This window comes from Mastigoproctus giganteus, chromosome 3 (assembly GCF_048544385.1).
Source record: "Mastigoproctus giganteus isolate SK-2022 chromosome 3, ASM4854438v1, whole genome shotgun sequence".
Taxonomy (NCBI): domain Eukaryota; kingdom Metazoa; phylum Arthropoda; class Arachnida; order Uropygi; family Thelyphonidae; genus Mastigoproctus; species Mastigoproctus giganteus.
Window position 1 is genome coordinate 41,117,681 of NC_143577.1, and position 21,406 is coordinate 41,139,086.

The following is a 21,406-nucleotide window of genomic DNA, read 5'->3' on the forward strand; positions in this document are numbered from 1 at the left end:
GAAGATGAAATGCACAAGGCATAATTTCTTATGGGTTTAGGTAATTAGCTATATAATATCAGTGTAGATACACCATAGTTTACCCATAAATTTGAAGTAGTACAATATTTATTTGAAATTCAAGTTATTTATTTGAAGTAGTGCAATACCAGCTATCTCATTGTGAAGGCACCCACAATATGAGATACAAATTAAAACGATACCTTTGACAGTACATATGTAGTTCAAATTTATGGGTAAACTATGGTGTATCTACACTGATATTATATAGTTAATAATATCAGTAAGTAATGCTTCTAATAAGAGAAGTATTTATGTGTTATGAAGCAGTCCCTTCACATGCTCGCATGCTATTTATGTGTAATGCAAAGTTCCCCTCTCCCTCCTCCCAGATAGTATCTCACTAATATTTTAAATAGTCCAAAATAACAATCGGTTTTTGTCAACAAAAAATTATAACCTATTGTACCTTATAAGGCTCCATTATACCGTGATATATGGTATATGGTGCCAAATGTCTCCTACTCCGCAAATCCTAATTATAATAATTATTAGGGCTATGATTATTCTCTTATAAAGTTATGCATAATAAACAGATTATTAAATAAATAAGAGAATAGCACAATGTAAGAATGAGTTTTCCCTTCTCCTATTTTTCTTACCTAAGAAAATAAAATTCAGCTAGAGAATTTCTAGCAAATTATAATTTAAAAAATCACCATTCTTATTGAAATAAAATAATAAACAAAATAATTAACAGACCTGTACATGTCTCTCCATCAGATCCTAACATAAAACCAGAAGGGCAGTGGCAAATATAACTCCCAGGTGTATTAAGGCACAAATGAGAGCACAGCTGCAAACGACTACATTCATCATCATCTATAAAAATAAATGTAGAAGAATCATCATCTTTTAATGGTACAAAAAATGTGATGTTGTTGTATTGGTATGATGATATTAACCCTGAGTCAGATGCATGGGATGAATGAGACTCCAGACAATATTTCAGAAATTCATGCTCTTCATCTACTTGTCCACACAGCTGAAACTCCTAATGGCTGTTTTTTAAAAATTTTACTTGATTTCTCCACTGAAATTTGCAGAAATTTCTGTTAATTATAGCACAATTAGGAGAAGTCATGAATTAAGTTAAACTAATTATAGGCACACGTTGAGTGGCTGTCATGTACAGTATAGTTATTGATAGCAAGCTGGTTTTACTGATGCACACTTTCCCCAATCAGTAATGTTTTCTATCTTGTGACATTAAAGTGTCATCTAAAATCAAATTGTTGATGCACATGATTCACCTTTTGTGCAGTGGTCATTCCTGTTATTGACAGGCTGGCATCAATTGTATGTATTCATTGAAGCACACAGGGTTTTCAATTTGCATTTTGCTGGCTGACAGATCTAAAGGGAGTTTTAATTTCAAAAATTAACTAAAAATATATGTTTTTAATATAAAATATGGATTTTTTACAATTGTGTTTAAAAAAGATCAAAAATAAAGGTGGCATGAAAAAAAAATTAAACTATTTTCAATTATTTTTTGCTGATTTTTCAAATATAGGCATGTGGTGTCTAAGTGATCCTGCATGCTTGGATTCCAAACAATCCTTTTCATGGTGCACGCAGGTTAAAAATAGAAAATCTGAGTTCATAGCTATGAGGTGATGTCAAGAAAAGCTACAAGTTAGAATTCACTGTGAATGTGTTTGTAATTTTACCCAGGCCTGCCAGGAGGGAGTTTATGAACTAAGCCTATCAATCAATGTTAGCCTGAAAAAATTGTAGTAGGCTCACGTGGTAGAAATTTTCTGAACATGATCTGCACTTGTTCAAAGAAGGGACAGCTTTTGTAGAGATGTGATATACTTTAAATAATAGGTACAAGAATATTTGCTGATGCTACTGAGTCAGTTGTAACTGTTGCAAGGAACTCCTAGCCTGGGGAAAGAGAAAAATATACAGAAATTTTACTGCAATAAAATTTTTGGTTTGTGTGCACAGGATCTATATAACACTATTCTGAGCAGCCCTCAGTCTTTTTTTGTCAACTTCTGCAGTATACCTGATTGTTTCCTAGCTGTAGAAGCACCATGACATTTATATTCGGTGATAATGTAAACAATCAGTGATCTGAAGTACTGCAGTTTTTCTACAATGGCATGAACAGTTTGATTGCTAATATGGCATCCTGTGATTACTCCCTACTGGAAGCCATTAAGCTTCAGGCCCTTGACCCATCTACTGTATTTTGTGGATCTGCTTATTTATAGTGTTTTAGTGTGAAGGCATTTTCTTTTATACCTATTTTTGACATGATAGTGAGTATAGTTCACTACACCTCCCACAAGTGTCTAGAAACCTCTGGTAATACAGTGCATACATAAATCATTAATCAGAAACTGAGTACTGTTTAATAATATAATAAAAAGATAATACACATTATTAATTAACTAATTTTTATGCATTAATTATTATTATTATTTTCAAGCATTATTTAGATGATGATCAGTCTTCAAAAATAAGAGATGCGCTCAGGGTTCCAATGACACATATGAACCTCTATGTATATTCTCCTGCAACTGTATCCAAATAAAACCAACCAATTGAACATGGAAATTGTGTATAAAACTAATGTTAACTTAGTATTGAATGAGTCCCCAGAATAAGGAAAACAACATATAGTATTCCAGCTGTAAAGTTCAAAATTCTCATTAAATGTAGTCAAGGTATGCAGCAAGGTGTGTGTCTTAATTATAACTGCCTACTACATAAAGCAACAATACTCTACTCAAATTGCATTAGAAAATATAAAAGATATTTTAAAATACAACTAAAGTTAGAATGCATTACAGAAGTGTGAGAAATTATTTACCTTTACAATATGATCCTTCCGTATCTAACAAAAATCCAGTTGGGCACTGATTACTTGGTATTCCTGAAAAATAAAGTAATGTTATTAAAAGGAAACACCACTATTCTAAGTTGAAACGTTGAAGGTGAAAATAACAACTTGAAATTAAGAAAGTTTCCCAGTTTAAAAATTAGATTTTAAGAGTATTTAAAAACAGAAATTATAATAAATCTCCTCTGTGTGTGTGTGTGTGAAAACCCCCAAACACGAAAGGTATTGGAATCTATAGTACTTTGTATCATCTGTGGGTTGAGGGCTGAGAAGAAAGAAAATTACAATCTGTAAATGGTAATTTTCAGGAAATACATGTGAAGGAAGGCTATTACAGAAAACAAAAGTAGATGGAATAAACGAGGAAGAAGAAAAGTTGGTTCTGTGAGTTTGAAGGTGGACAGTAAAAGGATGCTGACTGGTTGCAGCATGTGTTCAGACTGGTTTGAAAGAGAGAGGGAGTAATTATAGATGCTAATTCAGAAGAACAGCACCCATGGAAGTACCTATACAAAAGGCAGAAACAGTAACAGAACATCTATGAAACAGAGAGTGGAGGGCTTTGTAAGAGATGGGTCATTAATTAACCTAACTGTCCTCTTTTGAATGGAATCTAGAATATCTAGATTCTACTCAGAAAAGGCTAGATTATCTAGATTCCATTCAGAAGAGGCTAGATTATCTAGATTCCATTCAGCATTCTCTTTCTAGAATCTAGAAAGAGAGGTTCTGGGGACACCACCCCAGTGTGGGAACAATATTCTATAGTAAGGTAGATTTGAGATTTGTACAGAATGAGAAGTTATTTAGAAGAAATGTAACACCAACAGCAAAAGAGAAGATCCAGTTTTTCAGATGCAGAAGAAGCAATATTTGTGAATGCACTTGGGAGTTTTAAACAGTAATCAACCACCAGCTGTCTGAAGGCAAATTTCTGCACATCTAACTTGCATCCATTTTTCCTCAGTTTGAATTTATGATCCCTCATGTGTATAGTCAGATTATGAGGAAGGATTCCATCAGCAATGAGCTTACTCAATCCATTCCCAACATTAACACCTCAATCAGATCTGATCTCCTCACAAGTGCCTCATCTCCAAATAGTGCAGTTTGCAAAACTGAAGCCTTTCCTGGTAAAAGTACCTTTGGCGAAGGTAAAGAAAGCCAACATGAGAACCATAGCAAACTACGGGAAACTTACTGAACAAATTTGCTTGCCACTACCGCAGTTCCTCCTTGCATTCTCGGGGAAACAGATGGTGTGTGTGTTATCGGTAGCAGCAGTAGAAGTCAAGAACAATATATTAATTGACGTAAACACAAGAGATGATAACATCATAGCATTAAGTGACTGATTGATGTTACGATACACCCATATATAAAGATATAAACATTTAAGGTCAGGTTATGAAATATAATGAAAAATAAACCTTGGTAAAACTTAAGAACAAGGTATGTAACATAATCTAACACTCCAGTGTAACATAATTTAACCTTTTTTCACTAGCCTGCTTGAATCCATTCCAAATTAGTGGTATAAACTAACCTAAATTTTTTTTTTTTTGCTAGCCAAAAATGAAAGCCTATTAAAAAATCCACACTAAATACAACACACACAATTAAAAAAACACAGAGTGCACACCCTATTCTGAATTTTAGATGGTAAATCTTTTCCTTTTTTCCTAACCTAATCCTAAAAATGTACAAGGAAATCAGTAATATGGTTTTTTTAATAGTGAAAACACTCATTAACTCCAATAATCTGCTTTTAATAACGAGAAAAAGCTAACTACATCGTCTGTCATGCATACATGTCAACCAATATCGTCCTTAACTTGTACTGCTGCTATCGATAACACGCGTCTTCACTGAGAATCCAGGGAGAAACTGTGGTACTGGCAAACCAGTTTTTCTGGTAAGTTTCCTGTAGTTTGCTGTGGTTCTCATGTTGGCTTTCTTTACCTTAGCCACACCTTTCTGTTCCTTTCACTAATCAAGAAAACACTAATCATGTTCCAACAGATCCATGTCTTGCCTAAACTGTGGCCTTCAGACCTGTATGCGGTACTCAAGATGTGGCCTAAACATTGCCCTATACAAGATAATCACTTCCTTATCCCTGTTGGCAAAATTCCTACATATCATTGACAAAAACCCTATAACCTGTCCTATCCGCCAATATGCACTGCTCAGAAAACTTCATGTTTCAATGCACAATTACCCCAAGTCTTTTTTGTTCTACACTACCCTCAGTATCGTATCATGCAGTTGGGATGTTATTCTGGGAACATTGCTACCCACATACAGCACCTTGCATTTGTCAATGTTAAACTTCAGTTTAAACTTCTCAGCTCATCTGCCCAATTTTTCTAGATCTTGTTGTAGTAGCATACCCTAAATACCATCATTAACCACCCAGTCAACCTATTGTCTAACAGCTACAAGTGCGTAATTCTGATAGGCCTTCATCAGTATCATTAATAAATATTGAAAACAACAATAGTGCCAGCACTGAACTTGGGGGAATCCATTAATAACATCAGTCTCAGCATAGTGTCCATTGCTAACCACAGAGCAGTAACTTGTTCCTAATGCCACATTAGATCAATGTAGCATTAGTAACTTGTCCCTAATGCCACATTGATCTAATTTTATAGATTTATTTTATGCAGAACAGTATTAAAAGCTTTTCTGAAATTTAAGTAGAAAATGTCAAAATTATTTTTGCATCCAGATCTTTGTTATTGCATTATAGTAGTAATCAATCATTTAGTCAGAGAAGGTTGTCCCTTAACAAATCCATGCTCTAACTGCCATATGACTGCATTCCTGTCTGCATGGTTCTGCATTACTTTGTAAATGCAAAATATCTATTCAGTTTGCTAGCAACCAGAACAGGATCATCAGCAGTTATACCAGTCATATCTCACAGACCAATGTGATCCATCCCTTTTCTTCTACTGTTTACTTAAGTAAAGAAGTCTATGCTACTTTTATTTGTATTCTTTTCCAGAGACTTCTTATAATGTGTCTTAAGCTTGCCTAACCTTCTTACCTAACTTGATCGCAAACTAATTTATACCTACTGTAGGTTTTTGTAACCTCTGATAATTTATATGCATCACATGTATTTCTTATGTCACTAGCCTCATCTGCTCATCTATTTAGGTATATAATGCATGCTGTAAAACAAACACGGTCGTCTTAGTAGCATTGTGTATTTTCATGAGAGGTTCCAAAAATCATTTTTTATTATTTTAATGCACAGCAGTATATTATGTGAATAGTTTATAATTCCTATGCATTTTTTTCTTGCTCACACAATTCAGAAATCATTTTTTGGCAGAACACAGCCCACTCTTAGAAGGCCTCACCCCCCCCCCCCCCACTTCCCCATATTCCCATATCTCTTTGTGTGAACAGCTTAATTTAATGCTGAACCATGCCTTTCCAATCAAAATGATTATGCGAGATCGCAGGTATAGGAAAAATTTTCTTCATCCAGATTGGCATTATATTGTATTTTTCAGAGTTTATGAGTGACCTGGAAAAGTCATGAACCTTTCAAATGCTCATGGATATTTCTCATGATATTTGGCAAATTTTGCTACCTTAGATCATTTCCCATTTTTTCTATATGGGAATCTTTATTTCATTCATTTTCTGTTGCACTTCTTGAGGTCCAAAGTACTGGTAGAAGAAACAAAATTGCTCCAATGGGTGTGTGGAGAGTGAGCTTTTTATACTGTGCCCATCATATGCAGTTTTACACACTTCACAGTCATTCTATTGTGAAGTGTGTAAAACTGACTCACCAGTTTATTGACCTCAGGTGTGTTTGTTACTCATGTCTAAAGTTTTATTTTTATTTTTTTTTTTAGTAAACTTTCTTAGGTAAAAATATATTTTATTATGTTTATCTTGATCCTCTCAGAGGACTATTGTCAGGGCAAACTTTTCCTCGCCGTCCAAGGTTTGGTCCCATGCACAAAAAACTGTTTATTACAGGAACCTTGATACTCATTATTATTATCAATTTATTTCTCTGTTGAGGAGACACCCCTGGGACAGCCATTGGATAGAAGGGTGTAGGTTACATGCTAAGGTGTGAAGCAGGCCACATGAGCAAAAGGTTACAAAGTACATGGGAAATTCACCCTGAAAAGTTGAATACAAAATTTTGAAATACATGTGTAATTATGATTTTATATTAGAATATTTCCAATTTTGACATCTTAATTGACATTTAGAATAATGAGAAGATATAATTAAAAGGGATCAAAAAAACTATAGGAGTCAGCAAAGATCTACAACCTGTAGGCATTGTCGTTACAAAGCTTTTCCGGTTCAATTCTTAGTTGATTAAAGAGTTCTATCATGTTTGCTGGAAAAAAATCAATTTCGGCTGTCCAAGTTTTTTAAGTTGCTTTGAAGAGGATGTCTTGTTTCAGAATTCCTGGGGGCTTCTCGATGAGAGTGAAATAAACTATCAATGCTCGGAGCATCTAATCTTCCTGTTAGCAGTTGAGCTAATGTGAAAATGTTTCTTGTGTTAATTGTTTGTTTCCAGGTAGGAATACTGAGATTGGAAAGTAGGATGTCTCTAGAGATAATAAATGGGGATTCGAGTTCCTGTTCAGTAATCTCAAGAGCCAATATTCAATACTAAGAAAAGCTTTCAGGTTTTTAAGTGGGGCAGAAGACCAAATCTGTGAAGCATACAGCGGGATGGGAAGTATACATTTCAAGATATACTTTTTAACAAGATCTGGGTTTCTAATGCTGATTAACTCCTGTTTGGCAGCCCAGAGCACTGCATATGTTTTTGCTTTGATGTAATCAAAGTGTTTGGAGAATGTTAGTCCCTCATCCCATTTTAGGCCAAGGCCTATGTGTGATTTAACCTTTTGAACTTCACATCCACTTACCAGCATAGAGATATTGTTCCTGCTCTTTTTCTTTGTAATTGTCATCTGGGCAGATTTGCTTGGGTTTAAATGTAGTCCAATACATTCGAGGTAACAATCCAGTTCATCTATTGTGTTATTAGCTTGTTGATTTGTTTGCTTAACTTATTGTAGATTTTTAGATTTGACAAAGAATTTCAGGTCATCAGCATATGTAATAAAGTTGTCTTTATGGGTTGCAAAAAATGGTTCCAGAGCTGCAACAAATAAAAATGAGGAGAGAATGCCTCCCTGTGGCACTCCCTGGGAAATTGAGTAATGGGCAATAAAAGCATCATGAGAGATTATGAGGCATCTTTTCTTCAGACTGTTACATAAAATCTTCAGGAGATTGCCTTGTATTTTGAAGTATAAAGATAGAATTTGTTCCAGAGCCATTATCGAGATATTGTCAAAAGCTGCAGATATATCAAGGAAGATAATATCGAGCTGTTCCTTGTTGTTGGGAGCTTTCTACATCCAGTAAAGGGTCTCAAGGAGATTTGGGACAGTTAATCTTCCAGATAAAACAGAGTGCAGGTGCAGAAGGCAATGCCCGAAGCAGTGTTGGGTGGGCATCCCAAAAAACTGATGCCATCACCTTGCTAGGAGAAGGAATCAACTTGGCTTTCTTTGGTCAGCATAATGTCTTCGTTCTTGGTATGAAAAAGGTGTCAGCAAGATGGGTCTCAAAGGAACCTATCGTGCTGACACTTTTTTCATACCAAGGACCTTTTGTTATTATTTAGTACAGGTGTTCCCTCTTCATGAGTTCCTGGGTTTACGAGTTTTTTTTTTTTTTTTTTTTTTCAAGTATCAACAAAATTGAAAATACGAATATTAATTGCAAAATTTGAATGTTAAACATTCATAAATATTGCATTTCAAATCAAGTGCATATTTATACAATACAGTGTACCCTGCTTTACAATATTAATCCGTTCCAGAGACACCATCCTATTGTGAAAATTTCGCAATGTGAACCCAATAACACATTGTTTTTTGGTAATTCATTCCACGACCTTGGAAGTTGAAAATTTCACTAGATAACTCTAAAAGGTAATTTTATAGTATAAATTTTATTAGTTACCAATTCAAATCATTAAAATGCACTACACTTTCATCGTTATCATATGTTTTGTTATAAGAACCAATTTTGAACAGGTTTGTGATATTTTTCTAAAGCACATTTCTGGAGGTCATGACCATAAAACAATAAAAACAATTTGCACTTTCTGATTTATTGGACTTTTCTGTTAGTGCAATCAATTATAAATGGGGTACTAAACTCTATGTTATTGCATTTGCGAAAACATCGATGCTGGAATTGTGTGGTTTTTTATGTTATTATGGTGAAAGGTGTTTCCCCTTTACTGAAATCTTCAATCGTATAAAAAAACAAATAAATTTTCAGAATCTTCTCTTCATTCCTTTTTTTTAAAGCTTTGTAAACTTGTTACTCCGTGCAAATTGTCTTAGTTGCAATTTCTGTGTTCCGTTAAAAAATGCTTATGCACACTATGAAATTTAAAAAGAAAAAAGAAGGTTATCTTGGAAATAATTGCCTCTTGAAGCATTTCTGAAGAAGACGATTCCATGTGCAACAAACTAACGAGTGCCGAGCCAATAATGAGTGATCAACGAGTGTGCATTTAGTCAATGATGATGATGAAGAATAAACATTTTTTAACATTTGTAAGTCATAAATAATTTCTCTATTATTATAATTTGCTTGATTTTACAGGCTACGTTTTTGTTTCTTTGGATAAATCAATAATTGTTAAAATATAAACTAATTAGCTAACTAATTTCATTATTGATAACATAAATCCCTATTTTTAACATTATGTCTATGGGATATAAATTCCCGCTTTACGAGTGCGCGCTAGGAACGAATTAACTTGTAAAGTTGGGAACTAGCTGTATACACATTCAGATAAGATGCCCAAGGTGCTAGCAATATACTGAACTATCACTCATTGATCACCTATCACCAGATCAATCACACTTTCAACAACTTCTGAAGTGATGGACATTGCATTTCTTCCACAGCATGTGTCATCTTCCAAGCTCTCCCTCCCTTTCTTAAATTCTGCTGCCCACTTCTTAACCATGGAACAGGAAGGGGCATCCTCCACCAATGTCGTAACCATATCCTCATAAATTTCTTTAGCATTAGTTCCTTTTTTCTCAAATACTGGATGACTGCACGGGAACTGACTCTGTTCATCTTTCTTCATCTACACAACTTTGTTGACTTCAGGATCTGTAATTAAAAAAGAACTTACTGAAACTACATGAAACTTGGTGAGTTACTATTTGAGGTATTATACATTAAGTACATAAATTTTTAACACTGTACCACTACCCTTTCATAATCAGACAACAAACTTTTCACCCCTCCTCCCTTGTATCTTCCCTTCTGCTTGTTATTTTGGAATTTCCAGGTCTGTTTCTGTACTAGGTCATTTTTAACATTTTTATACACATTTAGTTTTATTTTGATTTAGTAAATTTAATGTTATTATTATTATATACTCTTTTATACTTTGTTCCCATAAATTACTAATTCTGCTGATCCCATTTCTGATTAATTTTTATTAAAAGATGCTAGGTGGGGATGATTACTGCAAGAGTTCTAGCTTGCTTTCTTTTCATCTTCTAACTTTTCTGCATAAGAATTTCATTTGTGATTGCTTCATAGCATGGAAACCATGGCCTTTCAACATCTGTCAGGGACACTGACAGATGTAATTGATCATCATCATGAACTTGGTCCGGCTTAGGTCTTTTAAGACCTGTTCCGTTGTAGCTCTTGGAAGTGGTTTTGATCTCACCATCGTTGTCTTGGTCGACCCACATCTCTCTTGCCTGTAGGTTTGTAGTTAAAGGCTAATTTTGGGATCCAGTCTGGGTTCATTCTTTCTATGTAGCTGATCCATTTTTCCTGATACCGTTTTATGTCATTTACAATGTTATCTACTTTTAATTTCTCGCGGATATCTATATTTCTTTGGTGGTCTAGTCTTGTAAAGCCTAATAATGGTCTTAAAAATAATTTCATTTGTGCTGCTTCTAGTTTGTGTGCATCTTTCTTATTTATGACCCAAGTCTCGCAGCTGTAATTCATCTATCATATATTTTAATTGCATCTATCATGGCTTTTTATTCAACAAATCAAGCAATGCAAAAGCATGTGCAGCAAAGGAGACAAGGTTGTCCCAGTAGCTTTGTGTACTTTTGTGCAAAATTACTCATGTAATGTATATTATATGAGTAATTTTGATATTACATTTTATATTTATATTACATGAGTATTTTTGCATATTACTCATGTATATTACATGGGTAATACATTACTGACACATTACGTGAGTTTTTTGTAATTACTGCATATTTATTCCCCTTGCTTGCACACTTTTAAAATAAATTTAGAGCTACTGGACTTCATGCTTTGGAAGTTATACAGTTGCAAATCTCATATTACAATATGAGATTTGCATGTCATATAATATGAGATTTACAATATGAGATTTGCTGAAATAAATATCAGCATACTTTATAAAGTTTACTCATATTTATTTGCAGTGGATAGCATTATCCAAACAGCCCACTTCAGCCATTATTGTCCCTTTATTAATGGGTAATTAGGTAACTTAAGTGCAGTATTTGATAACCATGGACAATAAGTTTCCACAATATGAGATATGTCAAAAGGTATTGTTTAAACCCCATAAAAATTTAGAACTAAAATAATTTTAAAATTATGAAAATTTGCATTATTCTACAACAGTGCAAATACATCATGCTTTTGTAAAAATTTTAGTTTTCTGCTACAGATATGTCTAGCAGTGAATTACTTGCTTATGGTGATTTTATGATCTTGTTGCTGAACTCAATTCCTGGAGACTGCAATTTTGCTTGCACTGCTTGTACATTGAGTCTATAATATTAGATCTTATTATGTTATTTTAAAGAACAGCGTGGTACTTTTATTCATACAGTGTAACTCAAAAGTATATCACCTGTGATCTTGCATAAATACCATGGTCATGTGCAGTTTCTCTTTCACTAATGAATATGCAGAAAAAAATTAACATTAAAATTAAATTTAAAGTTTATTTAAATTTGCTGAAGTAAGATATCAATTTTTTTTTGGAAAGCTTCTTACCTTTGGTAATGGCAGCTGAAATTATATAATTCATTTCCTGTTTTCCTTCATCATAATAGCTTCCTACTCCTTTTGTATAAAGTCTTTGTACAATAAATGGCATTTTACCTTGAAATTCATCATAAGTAATTGAATGATTCCATGCATATGGAAGACTGTGATCATTAACTTTAAAAGTCCTTACAGAATGGGCATATATGGAGCCAGGTCCAGTTTGTATATAATCCTCTGAAATTGAAGAAAACAATTGATCACTATTATTATTTTTTTAAATTTGAAAAGCTTGGATTCTATACACCACAAATGAAGAAAGGGGTACCAGAGTAATTCTGTTATAAGTTTAAAACATTTTTCCATTCTTTGCGTGAAATGCTAATGAATTCATACACTTGCCTAGCCACTTTATTAAGACCATGAGCTAATAGTGTGTGATCGTGTCAGATCATTATGTGTCACTTTGTGTCAGATCATTGCTCTGACACAAAGTGGCATAGAGCCAACAAGGTATTGAAAAATGATACATGGAATATTGGACATTTACATAATTAAACCTGTGTGATGTAGACAGAGAAATGTGGAAAACAAAAGAGATTAAGGGTCATTGTAGTCTGATATGTTTTCTGTGCAGTGCAGAGAGAGGCTGCTAGGATAGCAGCCCCTGGGATTCTGTCAATGATATACAGAAATTTTGCCTGCAGGGATAAGGAGACAATTATACCATTATATAAGGCAATAGTTAGGCTGCACCTTGAGTATTGCATACAGGTCAAGAAGCCTTATTTTAAGAAGGATGTGGATCTGTTGGAATGAGTACAGAAAAAAAGGGTACTTTTACCATGAAAAGCTGTGGTTTTCCAAATTGCAGTGCATAGAAACTAAGAACTTGCATGGGACCTCATTGAAATTATGGCTTTAAATGGATTGAGTAAATTAAATGCTGATGGCAATCTTATTCTTTGTCAGGCAATATTTAAGGGGAGATAAACATAATTGAAAAAGAATAGCTGCAGAATAGATGCACAAAAATTTGCTTTCAGCCAGATTGATTGTTGGAATAAACTTCCTTCTGGAAATGTCAATGAAATGGGTAGTGTTTTTTTTTTTTTTTTTTTGCTGATGCTGTATAAGCTTGTTCCTATGCATCATAGGAACATCATTTGCCACTGCTAATTCTAACACTAATACCAATGTTAATTTTATGAAATTCTCTGATAAAAAAAAATGAAATTGTCTGTCTACATTTTTGTAAGTATAAAATATTTAGGAATTCAATACATTTTCTTTGGTTAACACAAGTAAAACAAGTCAGTTCATATATGCAGTGTGTTACACTTCAAGCACATTTGATTTTTTTCGATAAATAAATTGTTTTTTTCTTTTTCTATGATTAATAAAAATGAAAAATAAATACAGTCACCTTCTATCAATTAATTATTAAGATTATAACTTTATAGAACATTATATATAAAACTTCATATTAGCTTGAGCATGAAAAGAGCTTTAGCTAAGTCAGAAGTTATGCCTACCAGCATAGAATCAGTGTGGTATGAGAAGCTGGAAGCAAAGATATAACAAGGGTGGGTGTAATCTACAGCTCAGAAGATTGTGAACAGTATGACAAGAGCCTCTACATGTAGATGGAATGGGCGAGCAAGTGTGAATGTCTTATTATGTGTGATTTTACATAATAAGACATTTTAAATAAACTAGAATGATTATTATTTGTACCGGCATGTTAGAGAAAATAAGTGTAAGGATAGTTTAGACCAGGGCCGGCTCTAGGCTTAGGCCCAAGTGCCACTGGCCTAGGGGTGCAATGGCTTTGGGGTGCCAACATCGTAAAAAAAAAGTAATAGTATTAAAGAGGACCAGAGAGTCGAAGCGTTGGTGGTACGAGCAGTGCCCACCCAAAGCTGTATTGCAAGGGGCGTCCTTTTAGCATTTTTTGTTTTTGGTTTGCCTATTTGATTTTTTGTACCAGGCACCATATTGCATGGGGCTCCGTTTTGATCGAAAATTCTCTAATTCATTTGTGATCAGCAATTAACATCTTCCTTACCAAACCTATTCATTGTTATCTGCATTTTCCTAATGTTGCCTGTCTCTGTGGCTAGCGCGGAAAGGAGTTTTTCGAAACTGAAATTTATTAAAACTCAATTGGGAACAACTATGAGTCAGGAAAGATTAGACGGTTTAACAATATTATCGATTGAACGAGATATTTTAAAAGAACTTGAATGGAAGAATTGATAACAAATTTTGTGACAGTAAAAGCCAGAAAAGTTTTAATTTAGTTAAAAAATTGTTTTTGCTATGATTTTCAATAATTATTCTTATACTTTATAGACACAGCTTATATACTTTATTTAAGAAGAGATTTTTTTGCTTTGTTTTTGCAAAATTATTACATTTATTATTATTATACATCTATTTTATAAGTATAATTTTATTCAAGAATTTTTTTGTTTAGTTTTCAAATAATTTATTGTTATTATATACCTTTTGTAAATAAAAGTTTGTAAATTGAATTTTATGTAAGATTTTTTAAATATGTTCTATTATGACATGCTCCTTTTGTAAAATTCATAAAGTTTAAAAATTTTAAATAAAAAAAAATGATCAGGCACTGAAAACCAAACTGGCCTAGGGGCATTAAATACCCTCGAGACGGCCCTGGTTTAGACATAATCATTACTCATGAGTTAGATCACATCGAAGGGCTTACAGTAAAGGGACTAATGGCAAGTAGTGATCATGCAGTCATTAGTTGGAAGATGAAGAAAGATGTTGCAGTACTTAAAGGTAAAGTTAAAGGTATGGTTTTAATTTCAGAAAAGTGGACTATAACAGTTTAAGATGTTATATGGAATCTATTAATTGAACAGACTGCAGAGGGAGGGCAAATATATTGAAATTAATGAATACTTTTAAGGAAATAATCACAAGGCCATTAATGGATATATGCCTTAAGAAAATATAGCATGAGGAAGATGTCGAGATGGATGAATATGGAACTGACCAGTCTAATAGAGCAGAAAAAGATTACATGGGAAAGTTATAAAGCAATGAAAAGTACTGACAGCTACAACAGCTACACGTTGATCTGTAATAGTACCACAGAAAGAGGTTAGGTGGCCAAGGCTGAGTATGAGAAAACACTGGCTAAGAGAGCAAAGAATGGGGACAAGGAGTTTTTCATGTATGTGAATATAAACAAGAATTAAACAAATCAGATCAGACTCTTGTTTACTCGGTGTGGGAAAGTCTTAGATAACCCAGCTGATGAATTGAATAGGTACTTCACATCGCTCTTTACTGACAAAAGACTCTACATTGAGGAGAGGCTGTGCAAGAGAGGCGAAGCTATATGAAATTACAGATGACTATTTATTAGAAAAATCTTTTGAGCCTAAAGGCAAGTAAGGCTCCTGGAGTTGATGGTATATAGCCACTTTACTGACAAAAGACTCTACGTTGAGGAGAGGCTGTGCAAGAGAGGCAAAGCTGTATGAAATTACAGATGACTATTTATTAGAAAAATCTTTTGAGCCTAAATGCAAGTAAGGCTCCTGGATATATACCCACTAATTTTGAACGAGGTGGCCAGAGAGTGTATTGAACCATTGAGGTTAATTATGAGGACACCTTTTGGCTTAGGAGAGATTCTTTTGGATTGGAGAAGTGCCAATGTATCGCCAATTCATAAAGTAAGTTTTAAGTGTGAAGTAGGTAATTATAGACTGGTCAGTCTGACTTCAGTGGTAGGGAAAGCCTTCGAGGCAATGATTAAGAGTGCAATCCAGATTGACACAGTTACTCGTGGGCTGGAGGTAGGGAACAACTTTGACATAGTTTATTTGGATTTTAGAATTTGACTAAGTTACTCATGAGAGGTTGCTGTATAAGCTGGAACATGTTAGGATTACTGGAAAGAGTCTAAGATGGATTGCATGGTGGCTGCAGGTCAGAAGGCAGAGGATTGTGATCAATGGATATTCTTCAGATTGGAATAATGTCAGAAGTGGACTTCCTCAAAGACCAGTTCTTGGGCCAATGCTGTTTATGATTTTCATAAAAGACGATGGAATGAAGGGCGTGAGGTCAAAATTTACAGATGATGTAAAGATTGAGAGAGTTGTTAATGATCAGTGCCAAGCAGTGCTCCATCAGGATGACTTGAAAAGGCTTCAAAAATGGTCAGAAATGTGGCAGCCATGTTTTAATGCAGCAAAATGCAAAATAGCAACCCCAAAATAAATTGTACACTTGGTAGGGTTATGGTCAGAAATGTGGCAGCCATGTTTTAATGCAGCAAAATGCAAAATAGCAACCCCAAAATAAATTGTACACTTGGTAGGGTTGAATTGAAAACAGTAGAGGAAGAAAGGAATCTGGGAGTTATGATATGGATAGATTTCAGTTCTTGGGCTACTGTTGTTTCTGATTTTCATAAATGACATTGATGAAGTGATAAAGGAGGTAATTCAAAAGTCAGCTGGATAGGCACCTACCATGTGAGGAGGGAGTCACATAGGTAGTTTATTGTATTTATTATTTACTGATTATTATTTTTTAAACTAATAAAGCAGGATGGTGTTAACAAGTTGGATGAACCATGATATATGCTGAGCCTTCTTCAAGATGAGAGTATTAGAGGACTGCATGAAAGTAGAATTAATCAAAAATTAAATTCGCATGAGGATTGGCATGCTCGTGAAGTTTACAATCATATTAAAGCTGTGATACATGAGGCAGCTAGGAAAGCACTTGGTTTTGATAGGAAACTGATTAACAGTAAGGCAGAGTAGATGACAAGAGAAGCTACTGAAGTCATCACTGAGAAGAAAAACGCATACAAAGCTTGGCTTAGTTGTGGAAGAGAGGAGAATAAGGAAAGGTTCCAAGTTATTGACAGTGGAAGTGCCCATACTAGCAATCATTAATTCAGTAGGAGATACCAGGACAGTATAAAGGAAGATCTGTTGTCAAGTGACAAGAGATCTTTCTATTACTTAAATTAGCATTAGCAGTGGAAAATGATGCAAGAAAGCAAGCTTATACAGCATCAGCAAAAAAAAAAAAAAAAAAAAAAAACCCTCCCATTTAACCATTTCATTCTATTGAATAGTTTGTCTAGTTCTGCCTTGGATTTATTTAAGCTATCAACCTCCACAACAACAGACAGAAGCTTGTTCCAGCAATTAATCACCTACTGGCCGAAGGCAAACTTCCACACATCTATTCGGCAACCATCCTTCCTCAATAATGAATTTTCATCCCCTCATGTGTGTAGTCTGAGCAAGAGGAAGAATCCCATCAGCACTGAGCTTGCTCAATCCATTCAAAGCCAGAAATACCTCATCCAGATCACCTTGGATGTGCCTAGTCTCCAGATGCTGCAATTTTCAGAAATGAAGCCTTTCTTGGTAACAGTACCCCTTGTTCCCCTCACCAACCTTGTTGCCCTTCTTTGTACTAGTTCCAGCAGATCTACATCCTCCCTAAAATAAGGCCTCTAGACCTGTATGTAGTACTCAAGATTTGGCCTGACCATTGCCTTATACAATGGGATAATTACCTCCTTATCCCTGCTAGCAAAATTCTTGTATATTATTGACAAAACCCCATGAACTGTCCTGGCAGTCTGTCTGCACTGCTCAGAGAACTTCTTATCCGACTGCACAGTTACTGCCAGGCCTTTTTGATTTTCCACTACTCTGAGTGTAGTACCACGCAGTTGGTACGTTACTTGGAAAATAAGATGCAGGATATTTCAGAGACTGCTGGGAGTCATTGGGGTACAAGTAAACACATGGGTGGTGTTAAGGTAGCTAAGAAAAAGAACAGGTGCATGTATACTTGTGTGTACACCAATGCTAGGAGTTTGGTAAATAAATTTGATGAATTTGAGGTATTGCTCAAAGCATCAAAGGCGAATATTGTTGGGATATCAGAGACGTGGTGTCACACAGATATAAGTAATGCAGAACTGAAATTTGGGGAGTATAACGTCTACAGAAAGGATAGGAAGGGAGGAGGGGTTATGCTATTAGTTAAGAAACACATAAAATCCAAGGAAGTGAAGCCATTCAACATTGCTGGACAGTGCAGTGTCGAGTCAGTTTGGCGTGACATAAGCATTGGGAGATCAAAATTGAGAGTAGGAGTGTGCTATAGACCTAATTACTCTGATGAGTATAATAAGAAACTGTACAGGGAAATAGAGTGGGCCAGTAAATCAGAGAGTCTTATAATGGGAGATTTTAATTTCCCAGATATTGACTGGAATTTGTGGGTTGGTCACTCACACACTAGCAAGGCTTTTGTGGATTTATTGGATGATTGTTTTCTACATCAGCATGTTCGTGAGGCAACTAGAGGGAGTAATACTCTTGATTTGATTATCAGTAGTGATTCTTCATGCATTAAGAATCTGCAGATACAGGAACCACTAGGTGGCAGTGATCACAGTGTGCTGAAGTGGGATTTACTCAAGGAGGTAACTACGATCAGGGGTAAAGGGAAGGGTTATTGCTTTCGTAAAGGCGACTACGATGATCTGAGACAGTATTTAAATTCTATACAGTGGGACCAACTGATGATGTTACCAACAGCAAACTCAAAATGGGAAGCATTCAAAGAACTTATCTTGGAAGCTACTAGGCTTTACATACCAACTAAGAAATATTGTTCAAGGTTCAGGCCTAAATGGATGTCAGATGAACTAATGAGACATATGGCAGAGAAGAAAAATGCATGGGATACATATAAATTAACATGTGACACAGAAGCCTATGATAGATATAAGTGGATCTGTAACCAAGTTGCAGAGGAGGTTGGGCAGGCGAAGGCAGATTACAAGAAATCTTTGGCAAGGGATGCAAAGAAAAACACAAGGAGTTCTTTACTTATGTAAACTCTAGAAGGAAGGGGATCAATCAGATTGGTCCACTTGATATTGATGGTTCAACTGTTCATGATCCTGCTCAGGTAGCTAACAAACTAAATCAATATTTTGCATCTACATTCACACATCAGGAGTTATTCAGGAAGGGGAATGCCATAGCTGAAGTAAACACTGACAGTGAGCTAGATGATCTTGTAATAATTGAGAGTAAAGTGGAGGAGAAATTGTTGAAGATAAATACAAGAAAGGCACCTGGGGTGGATAGGATCTATCCAGTTATATTAAAGGAGGCAGCAATGGAAGTAAGCAATCCGTTAGCCATGATTATGAGAGCTTCTTGGACTCAGGGGAGGTACCCACAGACTGGAGATGGGCAAATGTAACCCCAATTCACAAAGGAAGATCAAAGGCTGACACAAGTAATTATAGACCTGTGAGTTTAACTTGTGTTCCAGGAAAATTAATGGAAGCACTGGTTAAAGAAGCACTGCAGGATCATCTTGACAAGAATTCAGTTATAGCTCAGACACAGCATGGTTTTGTTAAGGGAAGGTCTTGCCTGACCAATTTGATTGGATACTATGATGTAGTCACAAAAGAATTGGATGCAGGGAATAATTTTGATATTATATATTTGGATCTTAGAAAGGCTTTTGATACTGTTGCACATGGAAGACTACTGCACAAATTGGAGCAGTGTGGTATTGGTGGCAAATTGTTGCTATGGATAAAGGGATGGTTGAGTGGCAGAAGACAGAGAGTGGTAATTAATGGACACTGCTCATCGTGGACTAATGTTATTAGTGGAGTCCCTCGGGGTTCAGTGTTCGGTCCATTGTTGTTTTCTGTATTTATAAATAATATTGATGATGGTATATCAAGCTTAATGTCCAAGTTTGCAGACGATACAAAGGTCGGCAGGGTTGTTAAGGACGCTACTGATGCTATGCTGCTGCAACAGGATCTAGAAAGGTTGAGCAGATGGGCTGAGAGGTGGCAAATGAAGTTTAACATTGACAAATGTAAAGTACTACATATAGGAAACAGCAACCCCAGAGCAATGTATCAACTCTGTGGTACTACACTGACAATGGTAGAGAATGAAAAGGACCTGGGGTAATTGTGCAGGCAGATATGAAGTTCTCTGAGCAGTGCAGATGGGCTGCAAGAGTAGCTCATGGTGTCTTATCAATGATATACGGGAATTTTTGTAGCAGGGATAGGGAGGTGATTATTCCCTTGTATAAGGCAATGGTCAGGCCGCACCTTAAGTACTGTATACAGGTCTGGAGGCCTCATTTCAAGAAGGATGTAGAGCTGCTGGAATGAGTACAGAGAAGGGCAACAAGGTTAGTGAACGGAATGAAGGGTTGCACTTATGAAGAAAGGCTTAAGTTTTGTAAATTACAGTGTCTGGAGACTAGGCATGGGCGAGGTGTACAAAGCCTTGAATGGTTTGAGCATGCTCAATGCTGATGGGATACTGCCTCTTGCTCAGAATAATCACCTGAGAGGGCATAAATTCAAATTGAGGAAAGACAGATGTAGGATAGATGTGCGGAAATTTGCCTTTAGCTAGCGGGTAGTTGGTTGGTGGAACAGACTTCCATCCCTTGTTGTGGAAGTTGATAGCCTAAATAAATTTTAGGCTCAGCTGGACAGGTATTTTAAAAGAATGGAGAGGTGAAGTGGAAGGGTTTTTTTTTTTTTTGGCTGATGCTGCATAAGCTTGCTTTCTTGCATCATATGCCTCTACTAATGCTAATACTCTGGGGTCACTCCTACCCTTATGCAGTACTTTGGATTTGTCAATATTAAACTTACTTCACTTGCCATTTTCCAGCTCATCTACTCAAGTTTTCTAGATCCTGTTGTAGTAACGTACCATCATTCCTGTCATTAACCACCCTGCCAACCTTTGTATCATCTGCTAACTTGGATATTAATCCTGATATGCCTTCATCAATATCATTGATAAGTATAGAAAATAACAATGGGCCCAACACTGCACCCTGGGGGACTCTACTAATAACATTTGTCCACGACAAGCAATGTCGTGGACTAATGTTATTAGTCCACGACAAGCAATGTCCACTGATTATCACTCTCTGTCTTCTCCCACTCAACCATCCCTTTATCCAGAGCAGCACATTGCCTTTAATGCCACTCTGCTCCAATATCTACAGTAGTCTCTTATGTGCAACGGTATCAAAAGCTTTCTTGAAATCCAAGTATATTACATCACAATTATTTTTTTCATCCAGTTCCAAATTAGAAGAGTTAGTTAAAAATGAAATAAGGACCAATATAATGACAAGTGAATGGCAGCTCAATAATAAATAAATAATGATGAAATAAATAAAATAAATAAATAGCAAAAATTATAAAAAGAGAACATAATTTTACTGAATTTAATATTTTTTTAAGATACCCATTCCAAGTAGCTAGCCTAACTGATAGCTATT

General features: G+C 35.4%; 1 protein-coding gene across 1 annotated transcript in view; it reads right to left on the reverse strand.

Annotated features, from left to right (window-relative positions):
• The window catches only part of LOC150087903 (hemicentin-1-like), a 1,496,027-nt gene that overhangs the window by 164,552 nt on the left and 1,310,069 nt on the right, over positions 1 to 21,406 (reverse strand). Inside the window, exons 68-70 of the mRNA XM_090369959.1 lie at positions 12,035 to 12,262; positions 2,888 to 2,950; positions 763 to 882 (exon numbers count right to left, since the gene is read on the reverse strand). Of these exons, the coding sequence (XP_090226085.1) occupies positions 763 to 882; positions 2,888 to 2,950; positions 12,035 to 12,262 (411 nt within the window). The remainder of the gene's footprint in view (positions 1 to 762; positions 883 to 2,887; positions 2,951 to 12,034; positions 12,263 to 21,406) is intronic.